This window comes from Haliotis asinina, chromosome 16 (assembly GCF_037392515.1).
Source record: "Haliotis asinina isolate JCU_RB_2024 chromosome 16, JCU_Hal_asi_v2, whole genome shotgun sequence".
NCBI lineage: Eukaryota > Metazoa > Mollusca > Gastropoda > Lepetellida > Haliotidae > Haliotis > Haliotis asinina.
The window spans coordinates 36,826,069-36,840,719 of record NC_090295.1 but is presented as its reverse complement, the minus strand read 5'-3'; the positions used below and the strand labels follow the sequence as shown (position 1 = coordinate 36,840,719).

Here is a 14,651-nt window from a genome sequence, read left to right as displayed (position 1 = left end):
ACCAGATTATAAGCTGATAATGATATGTGTCATTCGTAAAGACATGGCTGTGCCCACTTCGAACAAAAATCACGATGTCTGTGAAGTAAACGCACAAATCGATATCACACAGAACGTTTGTTAAGTAAGAACCCTATCTGAGGTATGGTTGCGTTAATTACAATTTTCGTGTTTTAAACCCTTGTTTCATGTCATATTCTTTCTTTAATGTCATTGTCACAACAAAGTCTAGCATATGTAATTAGCTTTTCCAAGCGCCTCCCTATCACCGCAACGTTGACCGACGTGAGGGTTTCTGTGAAATATCCAATCCTCACGAAGAGAGTCACAGATGGCACAATTATCTATGTCCACCAAACATGTATAAAATGAGGAGTTGATGAGATACTGAGAGCACAAACGTGGACATCACAAGCACGCTTACCATCAACATCGCAGCTTACCAGTTCCCGTCATGAAGTTTTTCACCCAAGTGCTGTCATTTCTTCTGTCAGTTCTGGTCGCAGCTCAGGCGAGCAACCTAAATACGGTAAGTTGTTCACTTTTCATTAAAAACAATCAGAAAATAAAACCTTCAGAACGCTGGTCACAGAACTCGTGACTCTGTGCTGAGTTGAGTACCTTTGATCCAAGGATTCGTTGGTCGTGGATCTCATATGAGTTAGCGCAAGAACTTTCTTGATGATGTTATAAATATTAGCTTCATCACCATAAATTCTTTGAAAGGCATTTTGTATGCAAACGTTATATTACTGGAATATTGCTAAAACGGCACAAAATTGGATTCGGTGGGTTTCAGATACAAACACTGAAATGACACCAGCGTTGACTCAAATAACGCTTCGAAACGCTGTACATAAACTTCAATGAAGAAAGTCACTACAGAAAGCAACGCCAGGGGTACAACCCATACTTGTCATACGAGGCTACTATGCTTGTAAGAGGCACCTAACGGGATCGGGTAGTCAGGCTAGCTGACTTGGTTGACACAGTCATGACATCGGTTCCCAATTACGCATACCGATGCTCATGCTGTTGATCACCGGATTGCCTGGTCCAGACTCGATTTTTTACAGACCGCAGCCATATAGCTGGAATACTGCTGAGCACGGCGTAAAACTAAACTCCCTCACTCCCTCACCCTCATTTCCAATGCACTTTAAGGTGTCGTTAAGGAATGGTTGTTTATGAATGAATTTAGTCAAAGATTCATGGATGTGTTTCGTCAGAATTGGGTGAATACCCTTAATCTGAGTTCTAGATTTGAAGTATAGAGATCCTTTAATGCATTGATCGAACCTGAGACATATCTATCAAATACTTCAAGCAAGAAACTTAGACATACTGTTATTAGATTTAAACTTGGCTTGACGGATATAATGACCAATACTGGCCGGAAACAGTCACTGGCCAAACATCTGAGATTTTGCCCTGCCGCTATGGTGGCTACTGGGGACGGATATCGTCTGCTGTTTGTATGTGATGCTTATGCCGATCTAAGGAAGGAGCACAATTCTACAGAAAGATCTGGCCCGCCCTACAAAGGAAACATATAAGACTTCTATTTCCAAAATATGTCCATGTAAAATTAGCCCTGTTTTTAACACATTCGCTGTGGTCACGGAAGAGTCTGATTTCCCCTGTCAACTAATTTCACAATGATAGGATGCTTTCGACTGTCTGAAATGTCCGTACTTTCTCTGTCCATACTTTGCCTGCCATTATAATTCTATGTATACAGGCCAGAGGCCTTATGTCCAATGAATTATCTTGATCTTGATCTTGATTAACGAAACAGAGCAAAGCCAAGTCACGACATCCCTAACAAATATGTTCACCGTAGAAAAATCTTTTTCATGTGTTTTTGTCATTTTTAGACAAATTTAAAACGTGTTTGCATGATTTTCATCGTGTATTGAACTCATGATCTTTTCAACGTTACGAATTTCTTTTACAGCACATCAGTTCATGTGTAAAAAGTACTTTTAAACACTATGGAATATTTTTTACCAGTTGCCAGAAGTAAGTAGCTTTATCTGCATGTGAAAAGCTTCCAAAGATATTATATTGCCGTTTTTCAGTTTCGGTTATTACTGAATCAAGGCTGTCGGCATCAAGATCTGTATACCCACTGTTCTCCAAACCAGCCTTAATTAGATCCCAGCAACCAAGCTGTATTATTACAATCAGAATCTTCATAAAAAGGTGATAAGACAGAACGGAAGTGTGACATACACAGGCCAGGTGTTCTATTAATAATAGCCACGTTTTCTTTACCTTTTAATGCAGAAATCTCCTGCCAAAATTTACCCGAATATATTGAATGAAAGTGCTCGGTGTTTTTTAAATCGGAGATCTTTAGTTTTGCTCATATTTTCTACATGATTCTTTTTGTTTATTTATCCCAGTACAAAAAGCCTTCTATTGTAGTCATTTCATGTACATGTAGGTCTAAATTTTTTGAGCGCCCTCCTCGCGTCACGCTTCTCGGACCTACACATCATGTCTATGTCAAGAAAGGCACGGACATTAACATCGGTGCTCAGTGATGGGTATCACGTCATCATATGTTCCTAATTATCTCACTACATCCTGGCATAGTCAGACGCGCTAACAAACCCGATGTGACAGTCATATAACAGAACCAATGAAATACATGGTAAAGCAGTGTCATCCTTGTAATAATCTGTTTACCCATTACCGACCATTTACGCGTGTACTAAATATATGACAAATCTAACCCTGGTCAAACGAGCCCCTCGCTGTTTTATAGGCTGTACGCTCTCATCTGTAACTGGTTTAAAAACTACTATTAATTAACTGCTAGGTGACTAGAGGTACTTGGTATAGATAATAGAGATCAGTGATCGTTGTTGATCAGTAAATGATCACTTTTGCTAATAACTAACCAAACAAATATGAAGATTCTATATCTACTTTCACGAAAATATTCATTCGGATCTTGACATATTGTCTGAATGCGGAGCGAGATAAGTTGTTTTTACGCAACATGTATATTGTGCATCATGCATGTCCAATGGCAGACGGGTATGAGTCATTGATTTCTTTCTCATATGTTCTCTACTCCAAGGTGTTTAATCTTGTAACCTCTATCTACATATTGCTTCCTACGTTTGGAGACAGTTAATCCAGTTACAGGGGAGTGAGTGCAGCTAACAGAACAGTCAGACGAGGGACTAACCGTACTAATTAGTGACTTTCAACAGCGGACTAGGGGGACAGGGAATAGAGCAATGGTGCCATTGTCTCATATGCTTTTTTAACTGGAATAGAAATTTTGTAAATTGTTATAAAAAACGAAATATTTTCAAAAGTTTTTATGAAGAAGATACAGCTTATGAAATGGAACGAACACAACATAATGACTTCAATCGGTGGCTTGCATAGATGCAGCATAATGACTTCAATCGGTGGCTTGCATAGATGCAGCATAATGACTTCAATCAGTGGCTTGCATAGATGCAGCATAATGACTTCAGTCGGTGGCTTGCATAGATGCAGCATAATGACTTCAATCAGTGGCTTGCATAGATGCAGCATAATGGCTTCAATCAGTGGCTTGCATAGATGCAGCATAATGACTTCAATCAGTGGCTTGCATAGATGCAGCATAATGACTTCAATCAGTGGCTTGCATAGATGCAGCATAATGGCTTCAATCAGTGGCTTGCATAGATGCAGCATAATGACTTCAATCGGTGGCTTGCATAGATGCAGCATAATGACTTCAATCGGTGGCTTGCATAGATGCAGCATAATGACTTCAATCGGTGGCTTGCATAGATGCAGCATAATGACTTCAATCAGTGGCTTGCATAGATGCAGCATAATGACTTCAATCAGTGGCTTGCATAGATGCAGCATAATGACTTCAATCGGTGGCTTGCATAGATGCAGCATAATGGCTTCAATCAGTGGCTTGCATAGATGCAGCATAATGACTTCAATCAGTGGCTTGCATAGATGCAGCATAATGACTTCAATCAGTGGCTTGCATAGATGCAGCATAATGACTTCAATCAGTGGCTTGCATAGATGCAGCATAATGACTTCAATCAGTGGCTTGCATAGATGCAGCATAATGGCTTCAATCAGTGGCTTGCATAGATGCAGCATAATGGCTTCAATCGGTTGCTTGCATAGATGTATCTTTTAGAAACAATCGTATTGATCCCTATGGAATAACATCCCTATGGACACCACAGACGCTGACCATTAAAGACGCTGACCATTAAAGACGCTGACGCATTGAGCGTCATTAGTGGTATTTGTTCTACTCATCTTTATAATGGAGGGTCATACAAAGTCACAGTACTGTTCAGTTGTATGCTAGATGAAACATTTATATCCCCGCTGACTGTAACCAAGTCAGCGAGCCTGACCACCCGATCTCATTAGTCGCCTCTTACGACAGGCAGAGTCACCTTTCATGGCAAGCATGATTTGCTGAAGGCCTATTCTACTCCGGACCTACTCTAGTACTTTGGTTGGGATTTGAACCCACACCCTGAGAGTCGGGTACTTTATCGCCAGCACACAAGGTCAGCGATCTAACCCACTCTGCCACAGAGGGTTCCATACTTGACCACATTGCTCAATGTAACTGTGTATTTATATTGTTATGCTGATATTTGTATAGTGCCCAAATCCAGTTCAGCTGCTCAAAGGTGCTTGTTTTTACCTCGATAATTGGATGTTCGTTACAATGGCAATCGTAATTTTCAATCTCAACTTCCTGGGGATCATACTGCCTACCAGTGAGTGAGCGAGTGAGTGCGGCTTAGCGTCGCATTTAGCAATATTCCAGCAATGGTACTGCGGGTTGACACCAGAAATAGGCTCCACACACTGTACCCATGTAGAGAACAGAACCCCGGTCTTCGGCGTGAAGAACGAACGCTTTAACCACTAGGTTACCTCGTCCCTGCACCCTACTAAGGCGCACCGAGTTAATGTGTCCTTTTCATCGTTACGAGGTACCCACTCATAACTGGATGGACTGGAACACACAGTCACAGTACTTTGTTCAGGTTTACTTTACGCTGCTGTGCCTTCAGTTAGTATTCATGTGGCCACCACCTAGTCATGTACCAACGGATTCGTGGGTTCTTCTAAGTGCACAGGGCTGTGTACTGTACACTAGGGGTTGTGACAACACTGAAAGAGTCTCCAAGGTTTCACACAAAGATGACTCCAATGTTTCTACACCGGCTTCGACTAAGGCACCTCCAAGACCGCTTTAACACTAGCCTGGCGACTTGGGAGCCGTGCAACGTTTCACTTGTCAGAAAGATACACAACATAAGTCATCTGGAGTATCAGTTTTCCGACTACATATGAAGCCGCGGTGGCTAAGAGGGCTAGATAGCTGACTTAGGACTGTGTCTTAGTATCCTGGATGGAACTTAGCCTAACAAAAGTTAACTCAAGAATATGCACTTTAGTGAGAAACTTCAAATATATGGCAAACGTATGTTATATTTAACCACTTACTAAACGACATAGTGCATTCATTACACGCATTCATTATTTTTATAAGTGTTTACGATTTTTCCCCAGTTCCATAAAACATTCAATCAATGTAACACAGAACATGTTCTTCAACTGTTAATCACATCGTTAACATCCTGCTGATGAGGGGTGGCGAGGCAGCCTAGTGATTAAAGACCCTGGTTCGATTCCCTACTTGGGCACAATGTGTGAAGCCCATTTCTGGTGTCCCCTGTCGTGATATTGCTGGGATATTGCCAAACGGCGTAAAACTGAACTCACTCACTCACCTGTATATGCTGGTTGCCATAATTACGATGATGTTTGACAAACAAACCCAGGTGGCCTTTCAACTTACCTTCTACAATAAAAGCTTACTCCTGGAATAATCAATTACAATCACTATGTGCTTCTATTGTATTCTCCACGTGGGCGCGGTGACGAACGACAGAAAATGATGTGATAGCGCTAATGACCTTTCGCAGCAGTGTATTGAATGTAACAGCGTGAGAGATGCTGGTCACGTTATGTATTGTCCAGTTTCATAAATAAGTAAATGTGAGCTATTGAATGTTCAGTACAGTTTCTTTAGATCCATTATATACATTAAGTATAATGAGCGGGAGAAGAAAGAGCATACATACCGAGCTGAAAAAAACCCAAAAAAACCCCACACACTTGCAACAACATGACACCTAACAATAAAATTCATGTAAATTTGTGCCGAATAAACACATTTATTGATTTCCAAGGAGTGTTACGAGGAGCAGTTAATCTGATATATGATATGATTATACCGGCGAAGATCGGTGTTAGAATTGGTCTTCAGCAACTCATGCTTGTCGTTAGGGCAACTAACGGTTGACTCACTTCATCGTTTTCCAATCCAGACTTGATTATTTACAGAACGGCGCTATGTAGCTGGAATATTGCACAGTGGAGCGTAACATGAAACCAACTCAATTTTAGGCCATTTTCGCCCGAAACAGTTATGGTGTACATGGTGGCAGCCGTGAAGATCCACATTAGAACTGATCTTCAGCAGTCCATGCTTGTCGTAGGATGTGACATACGGGATCAGATGGTCAGGCTAGGTCACTTGGTTGAAACATGTCATCGCCTAAATTGATGGTCATGTTACTGATCACTGGATTGTCGGGCCCAGAGTCGACAAAAAATACAGACTGCCGCCACGTAGCTTGAATAATGTCGAGAGCGGCGTAAAACTGAACCCCCCTACTTTCAGCCATGGGATTCCCCACATGGGTGCGCTGTGTTAAACCCATTTCTTGTGTTCCAAGCCGAAGACACTGCCGGTATATCGCTGGGTGCGGCGTAAAGCTAAACTCACTCACTCAGTCTTTTTCATATACATAGGTGTATATGTATTTCAAGCCCCAGTTTTAAGTCGGGATGTATATATTCCAGGTGTTGGGACTAAGCGCGGCTGTGAGCACTCGTCAGTGTGGGTCCAGGACCCCATGCATGTGGGCAGTCTGTAGATGGAGAGCGGCATTGCGGGTGGACGAGACATTCTGTAACTTCCTCGACTATGGGTAAGTATATGTGTGCATGTATACCCATAATATAATAATAACATAAAAATAAAATAAGCAATCAATGTATGACATTCTCTTATTTCGACAAGATTGTACGTGTAGCGTGCTCGTTTGATTTTGATAAAGGGCGCTCTCAGCACTACTTAGTGACAACCTAGTGATCGACGTCATGAACATCGACAGATGCATTCAATTCATAAATGTATGTTATATTTTTTGGATTATACTTTCTCGTTACACTTGAATCACAATCACATATGAAGGTGAAGGTCATCTGTTTTCAAAATCTTGTATGGTCCTCGTGCTAGTCTGTTGAAGTAGAATACAGTGGTGTGTCCATCACGTAAGTGATGAACCGATGAAACGGTCCATGGATGTAGTTTTGGTATGTGTTGATCCATACGTCTGATCTAATATCCATAGTTCCGCATTCGTGCTTGCACTGTCGTCGTTGTTGCACTGAGTCTCACTTGAGTCTTCACTTGCTGTGCAATAGTGATGACAGACAAAGCCCAACAACTCCAGTTGCACGTTATTACATGCGTGGTGGTGTGTTCGGGCGCCCCGCTCCCGCGTGTTTGGGTATTTACGTTTCCCCTACTTCTCCGTTTGTTTGTCCACACAAATAACTCCAGATGCCTACAGACATTAGAAATACATAGTTTGTATGGATATCAACAACATTCCGCTCGGTATTTCCATTATTCTTAATGTTATATGTTGGACTTCTCTAGAAGTACAGATTCTAGAACTTTTGTTAGGTTGAGTCACATCCGGGATTCGAACCCACGCCCTCAGGCAACTAATCGCAAGGTCACAATATAATCTATCTAACCCACTCAGCAACCGTCGTTCCCACGAAGATGGAAATCGAACAATAGGTAGTCTAATTTTTCTACATTTGCGTTTCTTTTTCTACAGAGTATACATACGGCTAACAACAAAATCGTTCCCGCAAAATCATCATTTTTCCACTGATAAAAGACAAAATAATATTCCTTTAATGTAACACTTTGACGGATAATAACAACAGGGCTCCTAGAGAAAGCCGTTTTACGTTGGTATTTTTTCATGCATTTCAAGGCATTTTCACGATGATTATGATGTACAAAATCCGTAAGACCTTGCCAACATTTCGATTTGACAGGTCTAGAGTATTGCTATATTTGACGCCAAAGTTCCTTAGTCTGTTGGCATGGTCATGCGCACAATCCAAGTCACAAAGCAGTTGAAGAATGACACCAGAACCCATGTTGAAACGCCGCCTTTCACAGAATAAAAGAAGTTGTATATTCATAAGAGATGTAATTAGTCTTCATCACCTTCATCTTCTACATCAAAGAAAACAAACGAAGTTAGGTAACATTGGTCACTAACATTTTTTGACAGTATTTGAATGGGTGACCGTTTATGGCCCCACAAGGAAACACACGTAATGAGGATGTGATTGACTTCAAGATTAGCTGTGTTCACCCAGCAGTGAACAGGTACGCATTGGATAAGTCATATGACTGTTAATCTGTTATGCAATGCTTCACAGACAGCGTGGGTTAACGGGGATAATAGTGATCTTGCATATGCGTTTTTTGAAATATCCATTGCTATAATTATCATCATAATAATTAATGATGCGCGACGTTACTGCTTGATCAATGCCTCTTTCACTTAACGCTCATGAGACCCGTGAAGGTCCAGGGTTAGAATAGGCCTTCAGAAACTCATGTTTGCCATAAAAGGCGACTATGTTTGTCGTAAGAGACGACTAACGGGATCGGGTGGTCAGGCTCGCTGACGTGGTTGACACATGTCATCGGTTCCCAATTGCGCAGATCGATGCTCATATTGTTGGTCACTGGATTGTCTGGTCCACACTCGATTATTTACAGACCGCCGCCAAATAACTGGAATGTTGCTGAGTGCGGCGTAACACTTAACTCACTCACACACTCACGAACGCTCATGGTAACATCATGAATCTCGACGTCATCCGGGGTTAACAACATACGCTACGTGATATAGGTTCCACCCCCTACGACTGCTCCAACACCGCCCCCACTTGTCACGTCGTCTTTGACGTCATGAGCACCATATAGTCGTGATTAGCAAGTAATATGTGTAATGTACAGCCACAGCCGTGGGTTCCCCTTTTACCACTGAATATGCGCTGGACAATGAAATGACCACCCTCCCACGTTCTCAGCGTTAACTATGAGCAAATGATACTGAAGACAATGGTAATTGAATGTCTCAGAGAGGCACAGATATGTGGTAGGAAAGCCATTACCAGCAACAAAGAAGGATTGTGAATTTTCTGTTTGGAAATATTAACAATTCACAATTCGACCCAGGGTGTTAGAGACTTTTGATAATGTTGAGTATCTGACTTCAATCAGCAGCCACATTGGTACAGAATCCCTGCTTTTTGTGTGCTTGGTGCTTTTTCATCAACGTGATTAGCTGCACTATGTGAAAGAGGGCACGATGGTATTTTCTTTATTAGCTTGGGTTCAAAGCTCGGTCAGTATATTTATTTTCATGAGTAATTTATAAGACACGCTAAAAGTAGGTTATAACAGAAGCGAACATTTACTTGTTTAAAACAAATCAACCGACATTCAAGGATGTGTTCATTCTACAATAAGCCAAATGGTTGCTTGGTAATACCATGTATCAGTGAGTGAGTTTATTTTTACGCCATCTTCAGCAATATTCCTGCAATATCAGGGAGGAGACACCGGAGATGGGCTGCACACGTTGCAATCATGAAGGGAAACGAACCCGCGCATTCACCGCCTTGATACGATGTGTCAGTGACCATTATGAAATCTGTAGATTGAGAGCAATAAATTTACATGTATGTGTGCAGTCTATAAGTTAAAAATCATTTATAACACTCCGGGGTGGTAGGATAGTATAGTGGTTCCAGCGTTCTCTCGCCACACCGAAGAAGAGGGTTTGATTCCCCCAATGGGTAGCAATATACCAGCCATATGACGGTGAGCGACATCAGACATGGGCTTCACGCATTGAAATCATGTTGGGAATCAAACCCTGTCTTCGGTGTGACAAGCGAGCGCTACATCTATGGGGCTATTCCAACGCATCGGTACATGTATACATAAACTTTGAATACATCAAGAATGAATAAATTTATCTCCACCAAAACAAACGTTTGTTTTTCACATTTCCAAAGATAACACGGCAATGATCCTCTTCTTCCATTAACGGATTCATGTCGGAGTGGAAAACGGCGAACCACTGGTATCCTTACTGAATAATGATGAATGTAATCACAAAAAAAACAAAAAAAAAAAAAAACACGTGACGTTCCGCTTCCATGGAAAACATTTTGCTTTGTTGGAAGTTATCTTCTAAAAATGTTTGCAAATTACATTAACTGTAACAAATCTACTATCACATGCTAGACTGGGGATTACACAGGTTCTAGTTCCTTTTTTTCAGCAACCCATGCTTGCGATAGCAGGCGACTATGCTTGTCCTAAGAGGCGACTAAGGTGATCGGATGGTCAGACTAGCTGACTTGCTTGATTCGTGTGTTCGGTTCCCAGTGGCACAGATCGATGCTCATGCTGTTGATCGCAGGATTGTCTGGTCCAGACTCGATTATTTACAGACCGCCGCTATATAGCTGGAATATTGCTGAGTGCGGCGTAAAACTAACCAGACTCAATCACTCACCCATCCGGTTGAGGCCGATTATGTCAGAGGTGGCTGAGTGGGTTTGATGCCTGACTTTGTGTGCTGGCGGTTACATGACGTCTCTAAGGCTGTGGGTTCGAATGCTGGAAGGGACTATGATCATTTTTGTGTGTATTCACAAATTTACCAATTTGACTTCATCTCAAAACATGATATGGGCAGCTGTCTTTGGGCATTTTCGTGAAAGTGAAACATGTAACAATTCGGATTCCTGAATGCATATCAAACTGTAATTTTCTTGTTGTTTCAGCTGTCAGTGTCGAGAAGGGACGTCCTGTCAACAAACCGGAAACATTAAGCCAGGTCCCAGTAACTACCTCACCTACTCCTTCTACTGCCTTCCCAACGGTTCCGGGAATCAGAATTAAGGGGACGCAACTCCGACAAAGGGAAGCAACTCTGAACGCTATTTCGTGTCGCCATCTTGGAATAAGACGCCATATCTTTTCTCTTGAACGATATTTGTTGATGCATTCACACAAGATCATTTATACCCACAACCTTCTTAACTGGCGTGTGATCTACGAGTTAAATTTCATCAGAAATACTGCAGACCTTTGGCAATTCTTTTCTGTTGAGAACGAACTTTTCTCCTCACTATTTTCAGGCTGACATTTGTCTTATTTCATGGAGTTTGTTCAAATATATGTGTGGTGTTCGGTAATATTTTTTTCACCTTTTTTTATCGTGCAGTGCTAGTGTGCAAAATGCGTAAACTATAACCCCTTGAAATAATCTAAGTTTGGGAAAGAGCGTGCAATGTTATGTAGTAATGGACAAAAACCTTACCTGAGCAGTGTAAAGAAATGAACTTTTTAATGATGACAGAGATCTAATGTATTTTAGAGTATTTGCTGTTACGGGCGTATTATGACGATGGTAATACAACTCCTTCTTGTCACTTCATCACCACTTCTTTGTTTTCCTTTAATGTATGTTGTGGTCAGACAAGGTTCTGTCCCTTCCTCATCAAAGCGATCGCCGCACTAAGTCAATCGTGAGGGTGAGTGAGGTTAGTTTTAGGCCGCTCTCAGTATAATTCCAGCTATATGGCGGCGGTCTGTAAACAATCGAGTCTGGACCAGACAATCCAGAGGTTAACAGCATGAGCATCGATCTGCGCAATCCTGAACCGAAGACGTTTTAAGCACGTGAGCGAGCCTGACCACCCGATCCCATTAGTCGCCTCTTACGACAAACATGGGTTACTGAAGATCTGGGCCCAGATTTTAGAAGCTCTCTTAGCGCTAAGATAGTCTTAAGTGCCATAAATTAACATAGACTTACAGCAATTTCAGAGCTAAAAGAGCTTCGAAAACCTAGGCCCAGTATTCCAGCCTGGCTAAGATTGCTTCGTGAAACTGAGTCTTGGTTGTGAAGCATTGATAAGCATCTCCTATATTACAATAAGGACTTGCGACAGTCGCAGCGCTAAAATCGCTTCCTGAAACGGGGTCTTTTTTGTGAAGCATTATTATCTCCTACACTTCAACACAGATTTACGCTATGTTTGTGTCGTAAAACAAGGCCTTGTTAGTGAAGCGTTATTACCTCGATACACGCTCATGCAGTTCAAACAGTGTCCTTACTTGCTCCCCATGAAGTTGATGCATGTCATAATCAGTGCTCAAAGAGAAGTCACTTGATTGAGCGTATCATCACGTATGTGAAATATTGATGAATGCGGCCTTCAGCAATACTACCACAAACATCAGGATACTGTAGTTTGGGGTGTTTCGAAATGATAAAACGTGTTTCGTAAAGTTTGTGCAGTCGATTATCAGCGTCTCATTGCCACGCTGATTCCGGATTGATGCATTATCTTCCCTTCGCTGATACTATACTAGGATGTCACTATGTAACCAATAGTGACCAAAGGATCGGGTGGTCAGGTTTGGTTGGTACATGTCATCGTATCCCAATTGCGTAGATTGATGCTCATGCTGTTGATCGTTGGATTTTCTAGTCCAGATTCGAATATTTACAGACCACTACTCTACAATTGGAATATTGTTGCATGAAATTATGAAAATATACGTTTGATACGAGCCGACACACACCGAGAAAAGATATCTCTCTTAAACACACTATGATCAGCCCGATCGCCGGACACCATTAATAGACATCGATAGAGTTTATATGATCGTTAGATTTGACAAAATTAATTAATTTATTTATTTTTTATGTATTGATCTCTTTGGCGGTAAGTTCGTCAAAGTGCTTTTAAGGTGCTGTGGAGGTGTTCGAGGTTCTTTTCCTTAATAAGAAAGCTGGCTCTTTTTACCAACCCCCACCCATCATCCTCCCTTAATCAGCACACACATACACCCTTTCCGCGACAACAGACGATTGATATTATGGCATTATCATATAGAATGGCTCTCTATAATCAGCCTTGATGGTTTAGCTCGCACCGAGTGCGATGTCACAGAAACCTCATTCCAGTGTCACAACTTGATCACACCCATTGTTGTGCTGTTTTGGTCAGTCTGAAACGTTAACCTTGATTAATCGTTCAATCTGCTTGTCCGGTTATCTGGGAAACAATCAGCTGATGTCAGTCGGACGAGGTGGCATAAGGCAGTTTTCTGTTCACTGTACCTACGCTGTACTTTGCTGCCCGGGATGATAGTCCTGGCCCTCAGCAGCCTGTACTTGTGATAAGAATCATTTAACGGGATCGGGTGGTCAGGCTCCCTGACTTGGTTGACTCATTTCATCGTGCCCCATTTCTGTAGATCGATGCTTGTGATGCTGATAACAGGTCTAGACTCGATTATTGACAGATAGCCGTCAGAATGTTGTTGAGTGCAGCGTTAAACAGAAAAAAACCCAAGCAAAACAAAAACCAAGCAAACATTCTTGTGGCTACGGGGAGTCAAGTGTGTTGGAGATGGGATGGGAGGAGGATGGGGATGGATGTGGGTTGGGTTGTGCGTACTCGTGACGCGTATGTGTTTTCGTCTGTCTGTCTGCGTTCGCATTTGGTGTGTTCATTTGTTCAGCATTCACTCCTTGAGCAAGTAGTGGGTCAGAATTGTCGGGATACATACCAAGCTGCCATCCTTAAAATGTGTCATGCAATCATGCATGTTCTTTCAACTTCTGTATGCGTTTTGTAGGCAGTATTTTAGCTAGTCAAGAAACTGGAAAGTTATTTACAGAATACAGTGCGAAAGGTTGTTATTAATGGCCTTAGTTCCAAATCAAGACCCGTAATAGCGGGTGTTCCACAGGGTTCAGTTTTAGGATATCTACTCTTTGTTATATACATAACTGACATAGTGGATGGAATTAACAACAACATCAGACGTTTCGCTGATGATACGTCCATTTATGTTAACGTAGACAATCCATTTGGAGCAGCTAATTGCTTAAACGACGATCTAGGAAGAATATCCAACTGGGCAAATACGTGACAAGTTACTGTTAATCTCTCTAATACAGAAACTCTGTAGTTCACACGCAGAAATGTTCTGAGCCCAAAGCCTAACTTATTTATGAATGGGATTGCGATCCAAGATGTTGAGAGCCATAAACACATTGGAATAATGCTACAAAACGATTGTACATGGGAAGCGTTCACAACATTATTAAAAGCCTTAGTCCCATGATAAATTGTCTTAAAATTTGAAATATCGCTTGTCTAGAAAAACGCTAAAGACTATCCTATCTTTGCAATATGTGGTGCTGTCCCTGGGGGTGAATAAGTCATGAAAATATTTGTTTATATACTAGGCATATAAAAATGCTTGTTTACCAACCCAGGTTTCAGAAAATAAATATGTTTAAACAAATTGAAAACAAATTGCACTCCGACGCCAGATTCGATTCCCCTGCACAAGAACTTCTACAGACAGA

At 41.5% G+C, this 14,651-nt stretch overlaps 1 protein-coding gene across 1 annotated transcript; it reads left to right on the top strand.

Annotated features, from left to right (window-relative positions):
* The first annotated feature begins 454 nt into the window (after positions 1 to 454).
* On the top strand, positions 455 to 11,225 carry LOC137268117 (uncharacterized). The gene is made up of 3 exons (XM_067802640.1): positions 455 to 529; positions 6,940 to 7,067; positions 11,041 to 11,225. The coding sequence occupies exons 1-3, from the start codon at positions 455 to 457 to the stop codon at positions 11,156 to 11,158; spliced, it is 321 nt and encodes a 106-aa protein (XP_067658741.1). The 3' UTR covers positions 11,159 to 11,225.
* The last annotated feature ends 3,426 nt before the right edge of the window (positions 11,226 to 14,651 follow it).